Source organism: Coregonus lavaretus (assembly GCF_964263955.1).
Source record: "Coregonus lavaretus genome assembly, chromosome: 6".
NCBI lineage: Eukaryota > Metazoa > Chordata > Actinopteri > Salmoniformes > Salmonidae > Coregonus > Coregonus lavaretus.
The window spans coordinates 36,323,769-36,340,081 of NC_139993.1; the positions used below are offsets into that span (position 1 = coordinate 36,323,769).

Consider the following 16,313-nt stretch of genomic DNA (forward strand, 5'->3'; position numbering starts at 1 on the left):
GCAGCAGTTAACCCCAAGCTGTGGAGGCCTTCTCAGCACTGTTGAACACCTGTAGTATTCAAAATATACAAGACATGGCACTAGTATCAAGTATGGCTCATCATAATAGAGACTCGAAACCGTATTACTGTTGACATACCGATACATTTTATTCAGTAACATAAAATTCAGTTCAGCCTGCTGATGTGGGATAGGGATCTCATTGAGCTTGAGAATTCATACATACATCAAACTTTGAGAAATGTGGGTATACAGTGGGGAGAACAAGTATTTGATACACTGCCGATTTTGCAGGTTTTCCTACTTACAAAGCATGTAGAGGTCTGTAATTTTTATCATAGGTACACTTCAACTGTGAGAGACGGAATCTAAAACAAAAATCCAGAAAATCACATTGTATGATTTTTAAGTAATTAATTTGCATTTTATTGCATGACATAAGTATTTGATACATCAGAAAAGCAGAGCTTAATATTTGGGGCAGGGATTTTGGCCCACTCCTCCATACAGACCTTCTCCAGATCCTTCAGGTTTCGGGACTTTCAGCTCCCTCCAAAGATTTTCTATTGGGTTCAGGTCTGGAGACTGGCTAGGCCACTCCTGGACCTTGAGATGCTTCTTACGGAGCCACTCCTTAGTTGCCCTGGCTGTGTGTTTCGGGTCGTTGTCATGCTGGAAGAGCCAGCCACGACCCATCTTCAATGCTCTTACTGAGGGAAGGAGGTGGTTGGCCAAGATCTCGCGATACATGGCCCCATCCATCCTCCCCTCAATACGGTGCAGTCGTCCTGTCCCCTTTGCAGAAAAGCATCCCCAAAGAATGATGTTTTCACCTCCATGCTTCACAGTTGGGATGGTGTTCTTGGGGTTGTACTCATCCTTCTTCTTCCTCCAAACACGGCGAGTGGAGTTTAGACCAAAAAGCTATATTTTTGTCTCATCAGACCACATGACCTTCTCCCATTCCTCCTCTGGATCATCCAGATGGTCATTGGCAAACTTCAGACGGGCCTGGACATGCGCTGGCTTGAGCAGTGGGACCTTGCGTGCGCTGCAGGATTTTAATCCATGACGGTGTAGTGTGTTACTAATGGTTGTCTTTGAGACTGTGGTCCCAGCTCTCTTCAGGTCATTGACCAGGTCCTGCCGTGTAGTTCTGGGCTGATCCCTCACCTTCCTCATGATCATTGATGCCCCACGAGGTGAGATCTTGCATGGAGCCCCAGACCGAGGGTGATTGACCGTCATCTTGAACTTCTTCCAATTTCTAATAATTGCGCCAACAGTTGTTGCCTTCTCACCAAGCTGCTTGCCTATTGTCCTGTAGCCCATCCCAGCCTTGTGCAGGTCTACAATTTTATCCCTGATGTCCTTACACAGCTCTCTGGTCTTGGCCACTGTGGAGGTTGGAGTCTGTTTGATTGAGTGTGTGGACAGGTGTCTTTTATACAGGTAACGAGTTCAAACAGGTGCAGTTAATACAGGTAATGAGTGGAGAACAGGAGGGCTTCTTAAAGAAAAACTAACAGGTCTGTGAGAGCCAGAATTCTTACTGGTTAGTAGGTGATCAAATACTTATGTCATGCAATAAAATGCAAATTACTTACTTAAAAATCATACAATGTGATTTTCTGGATTTTTGTTTTAGATTCCGTCTCTCACAGTTGAAGTGTACCTATGATAATAATTACAGACCTCTACATGCTTTGTAAGTAGGAAAACCTGCAAAATCGGCAGTGGATCAAATACTTGTTCTCCCCACTGTATGTACAAAGCTCAATTCATTTTCTAAACACATCTTTGGGCTGAATTTAATTTGCATCGCGGAAGATTCACATTATCGCTCAATTAAAATGTAAAGGCATTTATAGACTGCATTCACGGAAAATGCTGCATATGTCGGCGGAATGTCGAAAATTACCTTTAAATTTAACACGGATCTTATGCGATACGAATTGAGCCCAGCCCTCATTTTTATTCAAACAAAATCTGCTTAGCTTACTCTGTCTGGCACCCAGTGCACAAGACAACAGGGAGGCAGCATGTGTTGTGATGGCATTGACCCATTATTGGAAACATTTTAAAAACATGTTGACTGAAGCATGGCCATGGGACAAACGTGCATTGGCTAGAAACAGCAACGTTAAACAACTTCAGTGAGCACAATGAGTGATAAAATGAATAAAATCTACACAATGTAGGAGAAAAGGGTCCAAGTCACTTCTACACCATTGTCCCCATTATAACCATGTACAGTATGACTTCACTCATAACTCAGTGTTATGTGAAAACATCACTAGCTATTGAGAAGCTGGATATGATGCAATAACAAAAGCAGAGTACAGTAGAATACTGCAAGACTTCCCAAAAAGCACATGATCCCTCTTTGGTCAATACTGGGTAAGGGGTTTGAATGGACTACATGACAAGAATATTTCCTTAAGAACATGATTCAATCATTTTTCACTAATACTCTGTCCTGTGACTTTTACACACGCTTTTTAGAGTGCATCATTTGGGAAAGTATCTTGTTCCCTCTCATTAAAGTCTCTCTCACATAGCCCTATAAACTGAACCAAAGTACCCTTACACTATGGTCAATCGATCCACATGGAGTGCATTAGAAACCCAGAAAGAAAAACACATGGAAACACAGCATTCATTTCTAATGCAAAAATCTCCAAATGCATTTAAAAATTAGTTTTTGGGGGGTTGACATGAAAATCCATACAGTGTCTTGTAAAAAATACAACTACATCATTGAACACTGAATTCGTCATCATACAGTATGTAACCACTCTCCTTTCACTCTGAACTGTCAAAAAGTGATTTGATGCGCTCTTTTTTAAAAGAAAGCTAATAATCAATTTGATTCAGAATTGCTCAGTCCAAGTCCTTTCTTAGCGCTGGAGCCAGAAGAGCCCAACCAGCGGGCGAGGTGGGCAGTAGGTAGGTAAAGCTTCAGAGGGGTAGCAGGTGGAAAGTGGGCAGTTCTTTTGGTTGGATTGGTACAGGGTTCCTGGTTTCATGGTCCTGTGATAAGGTGTTGAAAAACCCATCCACACTAATCTAACTACCCATTGTCCTAGAAGAGAGGACAGAGACAGAGAGGTTTGTTGAAATGGCAAAACAAATACAGGCAGTAAATCATATTATAAATGGGTCATATCATATCCCTTGGGTGGCATGCTTTGCAGCTCTGAATTTAAAATACTGACATCTATTGAGAAACTGGGGGAAGTCCATATATGCTGTACAAGTCTGAACAACCCTCTCATTTCACTTTCAACAACAGGAGGCCGTCAGCGCTCTTTAAAGGTCCTTGTTCCAGGTGCGTAGGAATCAAAATGAGAATACTGGAAGAGAGAGACCCGCACACTGAAAACAAAAAAAGAAGAATACATCCAAAACGGAGGCTTAAATACACAAATATTGGGACATCATGATGCCCAAAAGTTAATTGTGCAGAAAAGTGCATAAATTAAAAGGCGAAAAACAGAACACAAACGTTTCGGCATCAAGCCATCATCAGTGTCAAACATCTATATTGAAGCCTCAGTTTTGGATTTATTCCTATTTTCTGACAGTGTTTGGGTCTCCATCTCTCCCAACAATACTGACACTTTTGAAAAGTAGCCTACCTCTGCTATACAGTCTCCATGTCGTCGTTGCCCTCCTCGAGTGAGTCACCCTCGCTGGCTGCTTCCTCCACATGAGCCAACATGTCCGCCATTAGAGCTTCCTCTAGCTTCTTCCTCACACTGTACACCAGCTCCTCCTGCTTCCTGCACTCACCATGAGCAGATAACACACCAAAACATTTAGAGATATGGACTGAAATGAAAATAGCAAGGGAAAATCATAATTGTGTCATAATAATGTGTTCAAATACAATTCCATGAATGTATTCAGTTTCATTACTTCATAAATTCACAGATGCCATTACTTTTGGCACTGATATGACTCCATGGATCTAGTGTACACTCCTGTGTGTAGCCTACCTGATGTCCTCGTCAGTGACAATGAAGGCCTTGCAAAGGGGCTGCGATGTGTTGAGCCACACCCCTGGGTTCTTCTCCACGGCTGCAGACAGCTGACCGGTGATGGGGGCCGCACTAGTGTGCAGGGCACTGGCTATCGCTGACAGTAGAGTCTTGTCTGTACATCCAGGTCCAACTCCTATAGGACAGACAGGTGTTCACAATCACAGTAGTGAGAAGACATTCAAAAATAACAGAGGGGACATGGGGATCATACATGGCTCTTTCTCTTACAGTTCAGTAATTTAGCAGATGCTCTTATCCAGAGTGACTTACAGTAGTGAGTGCATACATTTTCCCCATACTGGTCCCCCGTGGGAATCGAACCCACAAACTTGGCATTGCAAGTGCCTTGCTCTACCAACTGAGCCGCACAGGACCCCAGTTGGTAGAGCATGGACACACGGGACTCTTACCTTGAAGACCTTTAGGCAGGTCCATTGTCTTCACTAGCTCCTCTGCAATGTCAAACGCATCGAGACCACCAAGCTTCTTCTCCCAGAAAAGCTGTGAAAAACACAACAAATACAAATAGATTTAGTCTCATTAGTCAAAATTATCTTCAGGAATAAAAGTATATAACTCAATGTAACTGTAGTTTACATCACACAGCAGACAGGCTAATGGCTGTGTTTACCTGTCTCGGCTGGTCGACGGCTTTCTGTGGATCTGTCTTGACTTTGTTGCTGGGGTGGTTGGTAACCTTGGTGACAGGTTGCTTAAAGATGGAAGCAGTCTGTCTGACGGGGAGTGATGTGTTCAGGTCTGGCTTGCCCTTGAAGACACACAAAGAAACATTAGCTGACAGTGACAACAAACACTATGTTGCCACAGTGCTGTTCCTCAAATACTAGATATGTCGGTTATCCTTAGCGCCTGGGAGAAAAGTCTTGAAACACGTTATTCAGCATTCTTTTTTCTAACTTCTGGTTTGACAGCAAATAAGGGTGCAGTCATTGAGAAGAGTTTGTCCAAAGTGTCTAGAAATATTACTTCAGAAGCCAACCCTCTCACCTTGGTCTGATTGTTGTTGTCATAGCGCAGTCTCTGCCTGTTCTTGTTCAGTTTACTCATGAGCATCTTCCCCGTGCGGAAGTCGAAGGAGCCGAGGTCCATCTGGTTGCCAAGGTAACGAGCCAGCTGAGGCTTGCTCCGAAACTTCTTCCCGGTTGGACTAGGTGGGGGGGGGGGGGGGGGGGGGGGTAAAGGACAACAGACCACAGTGTTAGGCTATGGAACAACTGACCAGGGGATAGCAAGAGGAGAAAAGTAGAGAGATAGATACAGGTAAGGTAACTGACAAAATAATGGAAACACTTGAGTAAATGAGGGATACAAAGTATTTAAAGCGGGTGCTTCCACACAGGTGTGGTTCCTGAGTTAATTAAGCAATTAACATCCCATAATGCTTAGGGTCATGTGTAAAAAGGCTGGACAGGCCATTATTTTGGCTACCATGGCTATGCCCCTATAGGATGACAATGCTCCCATCCACAGGGCACAAGTGGTCACTGAATGGTTTGATGAGCATGAAAACGATGTAAACCATATGACATGGCTGTCTCAGTCACCAAAACTGAACCCAATTGAACAGCTATGGGAGATTCTGGAGCTGCGCCTGAGACAGCGTTTTCCACCACCAAAAACAAAACACCAAATGTGTCCAATAGAGTTCCAGACACTTGGAATTGATGCCATAGTGCATTGAAGCGGTTCTGGCTCATGGAGGCCCAACGCCCCATTAAGACAATTTATGTTCCGGTTTCCTTTATTTTGGCAGTTACCTGTAGATCAGGAAAACTGCAAACAGACAGAGACAGACACAAATACTCTGCAACAAACACGTTTTAAGCTGGGGAAAAAAACTGTAGGCATGAAGAGTAGCTGTAAAACAAGATATCATGCAAGAACCAACACAGCAAAGGATTTACTATTCACATATGTCAGATTATTCATGTAATGTATATGGAATTAATGTGTGAACAATGAGTCTTTGCATAAGCATTTTATTTAACAAACCAAAATAAATTACCGATTTTATGTGTGTAATTGTATAATTAACGATTTAAGCAGTAGAATAGATGTTCATGTATTGTATATTCCCAAATGTATAACCAATTCGCCATTAAAAGTATACAATAGTTTGAGATAAATGACCTTACTAACATGTTCCAGAAGGAGTGGTGGTGTAGGGATAAACTATTGGGATACAATGTAACTGGGCGATCAAGTGCAATAAATGTTGCAACATTTCGAACGTTTGATTGGAAACATTGTTTCAGAATTATTGTGTAGCGGTTGGTCGCCTTCTGCGGCCTAATTAGTGGTCAGCAGAACGGCAGGGCCTATTTCATCTAGATCTAAATCCGTGGACAAAGGCGTTGACAAATCAGCAATAGAAATGCATACTCTCTGCTATAATAACCAGTTATATCTCAAATACGTAGCCTATTGATGCACAGTTTATTTTGATGCATTACGATTTTCTAAAACATTTAAAACTTTGTATGATTGACCAAACTATGGAAACATCCGTGCTTGCTGAGAATTATTGCAAAAAATATTACACTTGCTTTCAACATCATAAATTGAGACCATTCACTTGCAAATAAGGTGCGTGCATCACACTACATAATCAAAATTCGGTATACCGTAGCCTACCAAACTATACAACCGACCCGCCTCCCCCCTTTCTCGCTTCTGCTGATCCTCCTCCTCACCTATCCTAAAAAATAACAGCTTGTGGTTTCATGATTGTTCCTCTGTATCTATTCAATAATTGGCTAATCGATTATTTAATAGTTAGCTCCTCTGGTCAAATAAAATGATAAGGTACGGCCTTTAAATCAGGCGAAGCTATGTGTGATGCAATCATTCAGATAACCTAACACTGTTGCACTAGGTTGACAGGTTCTTAGGTCTACATAGGCTAAACATTGGTTCACAAGCTCCTTATCCAACTATTATGTAGGCCTACGCTATGAGAAGTGGCCTAGTTACCCTGATGCCACAAATAGAACAGTAATATCTGCTACTCCCCTCCCCGACTTTCTGTCTCCAGGTCACCCCCCTCCTTCAAGTAAACCCATACAGCCCCAACTCCCTTGTAATACCGCCCGTAGACTACATCTGCATGATAACACCCTCTTTCTCAGTACCTAAAATAATAGACATCGCTTTTTCCCGCAGACAAACCCGACTTTCTGGTCACTTCTTCGATCTGCCAGCCCTTGGGGAGAGCCAAGCACTCCCACCTTTTCTTCTCCATGTTCTCCTGTTGAAGTGTTCAGTGATTATCTTTGCTAGCGTTTTTATATTTGGGGTTACATCTCGTGTTTTATACAATGACTCCGTCCATTAGCGACATACGGCTCAAACACTATTCATGGTTCTCCCTCCCGATTTCTCGCATCTCTTTGTCATAGACTACAGCATATCGCTCCGCCGTAACCTTTAGACACATCACTGCCTGCCTGCCTCAAGAGGGCAATGAGGGCTACATCCGCAATACATTGGACAGTAGCCTACATTGCATTATTGAATCCTGATCCGATAAATCATTGATTTGACGCGCGCGGTAGCCTACGTGAACGCTCCAAAAGTAGTGCATTATAACATAGCCTATCCCCAAAATATATATAGATTACCAATATGATTTCACAAAGTCAACAAAGGAGATTATTTAGGCAAAGTTTCACATAGATGAAATTCGAGAACGCAGTGAGTCGTTTTCATCACGACAATGCTCACTTGTCATTCAGTCGTTTACATAATGCTTTTTATGAATTGACAAAGTAGGCAGGAACTTCATAGGTTGAGAGGGCTACATGAATTACATGACTTGTTTGAAAATATTCGGTATAAAACAATTATCTATTTGAGATAGATTGGTATAGAATTCGTGAGATAACTCATTAAACGAATTGGTCGTCCTATTTTGAACAAAAATGCATTGCAATTAAGAAAAGTTCAACTGCAACACCAATAAGAAGTGTGTAACTAAATTTGGAATCCCTGAACACTACAGTTCAATGGTTTGCGGATACACTCAAGACCACCGAAACGCCTCCCACACGAGAACCTAAACCCTTCATCGATGACAAAATAGTATTTTGCAACAATGCATTCCTAAAACAACACATTTTATGTCAAAGACAGCGATATCAGAAATATAGCTGGGTATTATTTTGTGTAGGGTACTTACTCGTTTTTTTCCATCTCGCATACTATCTAGGTTTCTCCCTTTCCGTCTGTGTTAAATCCCTTCTCCCCTCCTTTCACTCCCCTCCCCCTTCGATGAGAGAAATGAAAGACATCCGCGCAAAAACAGAATCGCCCCCAGATTAAACCTGACTGTTAATAATGGATATCAACGGGGGTTTGAAACAAAGTAGCGCTAAAAGCCTGGTCAATGTATCCAACAAGAAACACAAGACAATGTATCCTTTATGATAGTAAATAGAATGTGACATGTAGCTATCTTTCTGAATCTTCAGAGCAGCCCACATGTGTGTATTATGTAGCAAGCAAGCGTAAAATGAGTCATTAAACTAATGCAACAGTGGTTGCTAATACCACTTTGTATTACAGTTGGACAAAAAGTATTGTGTCAAATACATTTTTACAGACAATATTTGCAAATAACCACTTTCTCACTCAGTGACTGATTAACCAATTATTTGCAATTCCATTCAAATGGCTTATTTGTGGGATATAATGCTTTCTCTTATTTGGTGCTGTATTAATGTTAACTTCACTTCAGGAATGTTAAACAAAATAAAAACATATTTACAAGGATTTTTCATCAATTGAATTTATTGGTAAAATACGTTATGCATTAATACATCTTTTTGGGAACTTCTCAAAATAACTTTCACACAATCGTATCAACGAGTTTGCCACTCAAACGCTGCATTAACATATTTTGAATGATTGTCAATGTGAAGAAGAATGACAAAGACAGTAAGTAAATGAAATATTTATTCACATTAAATAACATTGGAACAAAACAGCATGCAATCTAACATGACATTCCTATGTGCAAACCCCTACAAGCCCTGATTGATTGACGTGTCGGGTCATCCCACTTTAGCCAACGCAGAAAGAGCAAGCACTCCACCCATGCCCATCTCCAAATCGTAGTCCTGCAGACAGACACACAAACAGTCCAGTCATTAGCAGTAATAGGACACAAATATAATTATTTATTAATTCATTCGCTAGCATATCCTTAGGGGACGACTGAAAAATGTAAGTTGTTTTTAAAGATGGAATCCACAGTAGAAACAGTCTGCCCCACGGACATTGTTATTGGGGTTTTGTACTATTTATTTAAATACTGTATTGTAAACAGCTCATTCTAATATTTATACTAATGTACATTGCATTTCAGTTACACTGTTTATACACACCGCATATTTACTTATATACTGGATTCTTGACATAGCTCACTTACATATCTACTGCTGTACATACCATTCTTAGTGTAAATTCATCCGGTGTATATAAAGTGCATTCAGAAAGTATGAATTTCCCTTGACTTATTCCACATTTGTTGTGTTACAGCCTGAATTCAAAATGGATTCAATATTTTTATGGATTTTTTCTTCACCCATTTACACACAATACCCCATAATGACAAATGACAAAGTGAAAAAAGGTTTTTTAGAAAATGTATCACATTTATTGAAAATGACACCCCTGAGTCAATACTTTGTAGAAGCACCTTTGGCTGCGAGTCTTTCTGGGTAAGTTTAAGAGCTTTCCACACCTGGATTGTACAACATTTTCCCAGTATTCTTTCCAAAATTCTTCAAGCTCTGTCAAATTGGTTGTTGACCACTGCTAGACAACCATTTTCAGGTCTTGCCATATATTTTCAAGTAGATATACAATGCTTTGGAAAGTATTCAGACCCCTTGACTTTTTTCACATTGTTACGTTACAGCCTTATCCTAAAATGGATTAAATTGTTTTTTCCCCCTCATCAATCTACACACAATACCCCATAATGACAAAGCAAAAAAACAAAATTGTGTGCAAATGTATTAAAAATACAAAACTGAAATATCACATTCACATAAGTATTCAGACCCTTTACTCAGTACTTTGTTGAAGCACCTTTGGCAGCGATTACAGCCTCAAGTTTCCTTGGGAATAATGCTACAAGCTTGGCACACCTGTATTTGGGGAGTTTCTCCCATTCTTCTCTGCAGATCCTCTCAAGCTCTGTCAGGTTGGATGGGGAGCGTTGCTGCACAGCTATTTTCAGGTCTCTCTAGAGATGTTCGATCAGGTTAAGTCCGGGCTCTGGCTGGGACACTCAAGGACATTCAGAGACTTGTCCCGAAGCCACTCCTGCGTTGTCTTGGCTGTGTGCTTAGGGTTGTTGTCCTTTTGGAAGGTGAACTTTTGCCACAGTCTGAGGTCCTGAGCGCTCTGGAGCAGGTTTTCATCAGGGATCTCTCTGTACTTTGCTCCGTTCATCTTTCCCTCGATCCTGACTAGTCTACAAGTCCCTGCCGCTAAAAAACATCCCCATAGCATGATGCTGCCACCACCACAATGCTTCACCGTAGGGATGGTGCCAGGTTTCCTCCTGATGTGACGCTTGGCATTCAGGCCAAAGAGTTCAACTTGGTTTCATCAGACCAGAGAATCTTGTTTCTCATGGTCTGAGAGTCCTTTAGGTGCCTTGTGGAAAACTCAAAGCAGGCTGTCATGTGCCTTTTACTGAGGAGTGGCTTCCGTCTGGCCACTCTACCATAAAGGCCTGATTGGTGGAGTGCTGCAGAGATGGTTGTCCTTCTGGAAGGTTCTCCCATCTCCACAGAGGAACTTTGGAGCTCTGTCAGAGTGACCATCGGTTTCTTGGTCACCTCCCTGACCAAGGCCCTTCTCCCCCGATTGCGCAGTTTGGCCGGGTGGCCAGCTCTAGGAAGAGTCTTGGTGGTTCCAAACTTCTTCCTCCCCTCCCGAAGGACCTGAGCCCTAGGACCATGCCTCAGGACTACCTGGCCTGATGACTCTTGGCTGTCCCCAGGCCACCTGGTCGTGCTGCTGCTCCAGTTTCAACTGCAATTCCTTCGACCTCATGTCTTGGTTTTTGCTCTAACATACACTGTCAACTGTGGGACCTGTAATGTGGAAAATGTCAAGGGGTCTGAATACTTTCCGAATGCACAGGTGTGCCTTTCTCAATCATGTCCAATCAATTTAAATTTAGCACAGATGGACTCCAATCAAGTTGTAGAAACAGCTCAAGGATGATCAATGGAAACAGGATGCACCTGAGCTCAATTGAGTCTCATAGCAAAGGGTCTGAATACTATATGGTGGTCCTCTGTAGCTCAGTAGCTCAGCTGGTAGAGCACGGCGCTTGTAACGCCAAGGTAGTGGGTTCGATCCCCGGGACCACCCATACACAAAAATGTATGCACGCATGACTGTAAGTCGCTTTGGATAAAAGCGTCTGCTAAATGGCATATTATTTTTTATTATTTATATATTCCCAGTCATGTGAAATCCATCACTGACAAACTGAAATGATCCACCCACACAGACAGTGTGGTAAAGAAGGCGCAACAGAGCCTCTTCAACCTCAGGAGGCTGAAGAACTTTGGCTTGGCACCTAAAACCCTCAAACACTTTTACAGATGCACAATTGAGAGCATCCTGTCGGACTGTATCACCGCCTGGTACGGAAACTGCACCGCCCACAACCGCAGAGCCCTCCAGTGGGTGTTGCGGTCTGCCGAACGCATTACTGGGGGCACACTACCCGCCCTCCAGGACACCTACAGCACCCGATGTCACAGGAAGGCCAAAAAGATAATCAAGGACATCAACCACCCGAGCCACTGCCTGTTCACCCCACTATCATCCAGAAGGCGAGGTCAGTACAGGTGCATCAAAGCTGGGACCGATAGAATGAAAAACAGCTTCCATCTCAAGGCCATCAGACTGTTAAATAGCCATCACTAGCACATTAGAGGCTGCTGCCTATTGAAATTACTGGCCACTTTAAGAAATGGAACACTAGTCACTTTAATAATGTTTACATATCTTGCACTACTCATCTCATATGTATATACTGTATTCTATAATATTGTGCTGTATCTTAGTCCTCTGTAGCTCAGCTGGTAGAGCACGGCGCTTGTAACGCCAAGGTAGTGGGTTCGATCCCCGGGACCACCCATACACAAAAATGTATGCACGCATGACTGTAAGTCGCTTTGGATAAAAGCGTCTGCTAAATGGCATATTATTATATTATTTATTAGTCCATGCCGCTCTGTCATTGCTTGTCCATATTTGTATATATTCTTAAATCCATTCCTTACTTAGATTTGTGTGTATTGGGTATATGTTGTGAAATTGTTAGATATTACTTGTTAGATATTACTGCACTGTCGGAGCTAGAAGCACAAGCATTTCGCTACACCCGCAATAACATCTGCTAAACACGTGTATGTGACACATTTAAAAAAAAATTGATTTGACTTGGTCTGCGGTTGTGAGGCCGGTTGGACGTACTGCTAAATTCTCTAAAATGACGTTGGAGGCGGCTTATGCTAGAGAAATTAACATTCAATTCTCTGGCAACAGCTCTGGTGGACATTCCTGCAGTCAACATGCCAATTGCACGCTCCCTCAAAACTTGAGACATCTGTGGCATTGTGTTGTGTGAGACAACTGCACATTTTAGAGTGGCCTTTTATTGTCCCCAGCACAAGGTGCACCAGTGTAATGATTATGCTGTTTAATCAGCTTCTTGATATGCCACACCTGTCAGGTGGATGGATTATCTTGGCAAAGGAAAAATGCTCACTAACAGGGATGTAAAAAAAAATTGTGCACATTTCTTTTAGAGAAATACGTTTTTTGTGCGTATGGAACATTTCTGGGATCATGAAACATGGTACCAACACTTTACATGTTGCGTTTATATTTTTGTTCTCTCTCTCTATATAAATAATTAAATATATTTTATACATGTTGTATATACAAGGCGCATTTGTAAAAGAGACCTAGGTCTCAATATGTCTTCCATGTTAAAATAAAGTTTAAATAACAAAAATAAAAAACATCCGCTAACTTGTCTATGCGACCAATAAACTTTGTTTTCTTGAGGAAGCAGAGGTGAAGCAGAGGTGGGGAGTGTTGCGCTTCAAGATTTTTTTTCTTGCACTACATTGACGATGTTCTATCGAGCATGCAATGATGTCCGAGGGGGCAAAAAACAGTGTTCGTTGTTTGTATTAACTTCTTTGTTGTAATATTGCAAACGGACATGGCAGTTCCAGCTTTAAGGACATGCCATCTGTTGCCCACTCAATAGCCTATAACTACACTCAGGCTTGAAAGGATTGTTCAGTTGCTTTGGAAATAAACACACAGCACCCCAGAATTCTTATCTCACTTTATGTTCACTTACCATTCTGAGCCATAGAGGTGACTCTAGTCGTCCTTGAATTTGCCGTTGATATAGGGGACCCAGTCCAGGATCAGCCTCCAGTCTGTAAAGTAGACAAGGGCAACTCCGCCCACCGATCCCCAACCAACCATCGTGGGAACCCTGGACAAATGATAACATGGTGGGGGGGGAGATATTAGATGTCCAGTAGCTACTACAGGTGTTTGCACTACAGCTATCAAGTCGTCGTCCCGTCCCCGCCCCCAGTATTTAACCCATTGACCGCTCAACCTAGGGATCACTTGAGGTGGTGTAGGCTATTTTGGTGGGCATATCAATACATCGAAATTCCTACCAAATCGAAAAAAAGGTTCATCTCACACGGTCACACTGTCAAATATCAAGGCCAAGGGTAAGCTAGCGAACTAAACTCCACTCCATGGTGAAGGAAGTGGAATTTGAGCTCTTAAGGGTAAGCCAGCTAGATAAGAGTCCAGTTTTGCTATAATCCACTTGGTTGGCTAGTAGTACACCAACACAGCTAAAATATGGTGTTGATAAAATGGAGCTAGATAGCTAACAGACGCACTGTTCCCCTAGTAAAAGTAAACACTCCAACAAGGTGGATTTGGTCAATGTTAAGGCCATAATTAACACAAAGGCCTGATATTGTAAGCAAAATTAACTAGTTAGCTATTTTGGACCACAGATCGGCAAAGAACAGTAGCTAACGTTAGTTTGCTAGCTCACTGCGTTGTTGGCTAGCTAACGTTAGCTAACTGAGTGATGGGTCATGGAAGGACACGTTGGACCTGTCAGCGTGTATTTATAAAAGTCTAAAGAAATGTTCACAAAATGATGAACAAACTTCAACTTACCACGTCCTGGCGATGGCAACGTATTTTGCCCCAATCAACTTGTTTAGCACTTGCACCATTCTGACCACTTGACAGCTATAAGACGTTTCTGACCTTCCTCCACAAGCACGGTCGTCACTAGTTACCACAGCCGCAAAGTTATAAACCCTGTCCATTTCTAAAATGTATCTTCTTAAAATCTGATTTTAAAACTAAACCTGATCCTAACCTTAGCCACACTGCTAACCTTATGCCTAACCTTAACCTTAAATGAAGAGCAAAAAGCAAATGTTTGTTTTCATGAATTTTTACGATAGACAATTTGACTTTGTGGTTGTGGTAACTAGTGGAAACCCCCTAGCACTCCATGCAAGTCTCAGGACCTCCTCAGGAGTGTCCGCTGTAATGCCGTTAAAAAAAAAAAAAAAGCAGCCAAACTGAAAACCACTATTTCCAACTGGATAAAAAAAATTCTCATAGCAGAAAATGATGCTGAATATTGTTTGTCTATGCATCAAGGCCATCTTAATTAGAAGCTTACAAGCAGGTTTGAGAGCTAAACCTGCCTGTGTTTCTGTACAATCCAATATCATCGGCTAGTTATGCCACAATATATAGTTTCCCCCTGATTCTTTAAACATCAAAACATGTATTTTATTATAAACTTATTTGGTTTACAGATATGGCTATATATTATAAAAGCATAGGCCTACGTCTATTTCTGGTTCAAACTGACAATGCCATCAGTTTCTATTTTAATTATGGCTGTCATCATTTGGCACCTTTCCAATGGAAGTAAACCAAATAATTTTCAAAGCTTTATTTTCTGAGCTCAAAAGGGCAAAATATCAAAATTCACATTTGGAAAACTTTCATAAGGGATTATGGGCTATACTTTCTCAGACCTGTCTGCACCAATGGGAGATTGAGAGAAAACATTCATTTTCCAAGCTATGATAAACCCTTTATTACAATGTTTTCCTTTATTTTCCTTTTTATGTATACAAGATTCAAAAGCCAGACATTGAAAAAGGTATAATTCTGTTATTAAAAATGGCACATTTATTGCTACATTACTGTTATATACAGGACAGTTCTCAATAACTACTTTATATATATAAAAATAATAATAAAGGAGACTGGGACTGGAGGCACTCTGAAGACACTGCTCAATCTTGATTGTGTCCTCCCTGCAGGTGTAAGATGCCAGGCTCTGTAGCAGTGAGTGAGTAGCCCCATTTGAATACATTAAAAAAGTATTTCCCTCCTCCTTGAATTGATCTATGAACAGATGTAAAAAAGGGCTTTATAAATACATTTGATTTGATCTGAAAGAAGTGGGTAGGAAAAGAAAGGTTTGCTGTCATATACTGAATGAAATCAAATAGTTATATTTATATCGCACATTAACAGGTTGACAGTACACTTCACACTATCCAGTCATGTCATTGAGCAAGGAGGGGTGGACGCACTTATAAAAGTATTCAAACAGGGCCCGTGTCAATATTCAGGCCAAGAGACAGAAAATAGTCCCACCCCCTTTCCAACAACTCAGAATACAGGTTGTGAATTGCCATTGTGGGATGTTCACAGAATAAGCAATGACAATAAATCAGATCAGTCCATTTTTTTTCCTCAGAACAAAATCTTGTATATTTAGCACACATTTACCCTTGTAATAGTAGAGAAACAAGTCTTCAAATCAACTCTTTGAAGAGGTACATAAATACCTCTTACAAGAAGTCACTGTCAAAGTCAATAAGGAGCTGGCAATCAGAAAGAGAAGTCTCAAAGCAAAGGAAATGTCCATAAATGACTAAATATAGCATCACTGCTGCGCTCTCTTTTTTACACAGAAAAATTGTTGTAAGTTCTAATATGACAAGAAGCTCCAGTTATCATGGCTCAAAATAACACAGCCCCCCACTTCAAAGCTGAAGCCATATATTGACATTGAGGTGCTTCGAAAAGCAAATCACAAGGGCAGAAACCAGCATCTTA

At 41.4% G+C, this 16,313-nt stretch overlaps 1 protein-coding gene across 5 annotated transcripts; it reads right to left on the reverse strand.

Annotated features, from left to right (window-relative positions):
- Positions 1 to 1,420: 1,420 nt before the first annotated feature.
- mbd3b (methyl-CpG binding domain protein 3b) lies at positions 1,421 to 8,534 on the reverse strand. Of its 5 annotated transcripts, none has more exons than XM_084163568.1 (7): positions 8,245 to 8,534; positions 5,055 to 5,214; positions 4,678 to 4,815; positions 4,457 to 4,547; positions 4,002 to 4,179; positions 3,642 to 3,785; positions 1,421 to 3,085 (listed from the first exon to the last, which is right to left on the reverse strand). In XM_084163568.1, the coding sequence occupies exons 1-6, from the start codon at positions 8,256 to 8,258 to the stop codon at positions 3,647 to 3,649; spliced, it is 720 nt and encodes a 239-aa protein (XP_084019694.1). In that variant the 5' UTR covers positions 8,259 to 8,534; the 3' UTR covers positions 1,421 to 3,085; positions 3,642 to 3,646. The 5 variants fall into 5 exon arrangements, with proteins under 5 accessions (XP_084019694.1, XP_084019692.1, XP_084019695.1 ...); XM_084163566.1 differs by lacking the exon at positions 8,245 to 8,534 and adding an exon at positions 7,199 to 7,531; XM_084163569.1 differs by lacking the exon at positions 8,245 to 8,534 and adding an exon at positions 7,295 to 7,463.
- Positions 8,535 to 16,313: the final 7,779 nt, after the last annotated feature.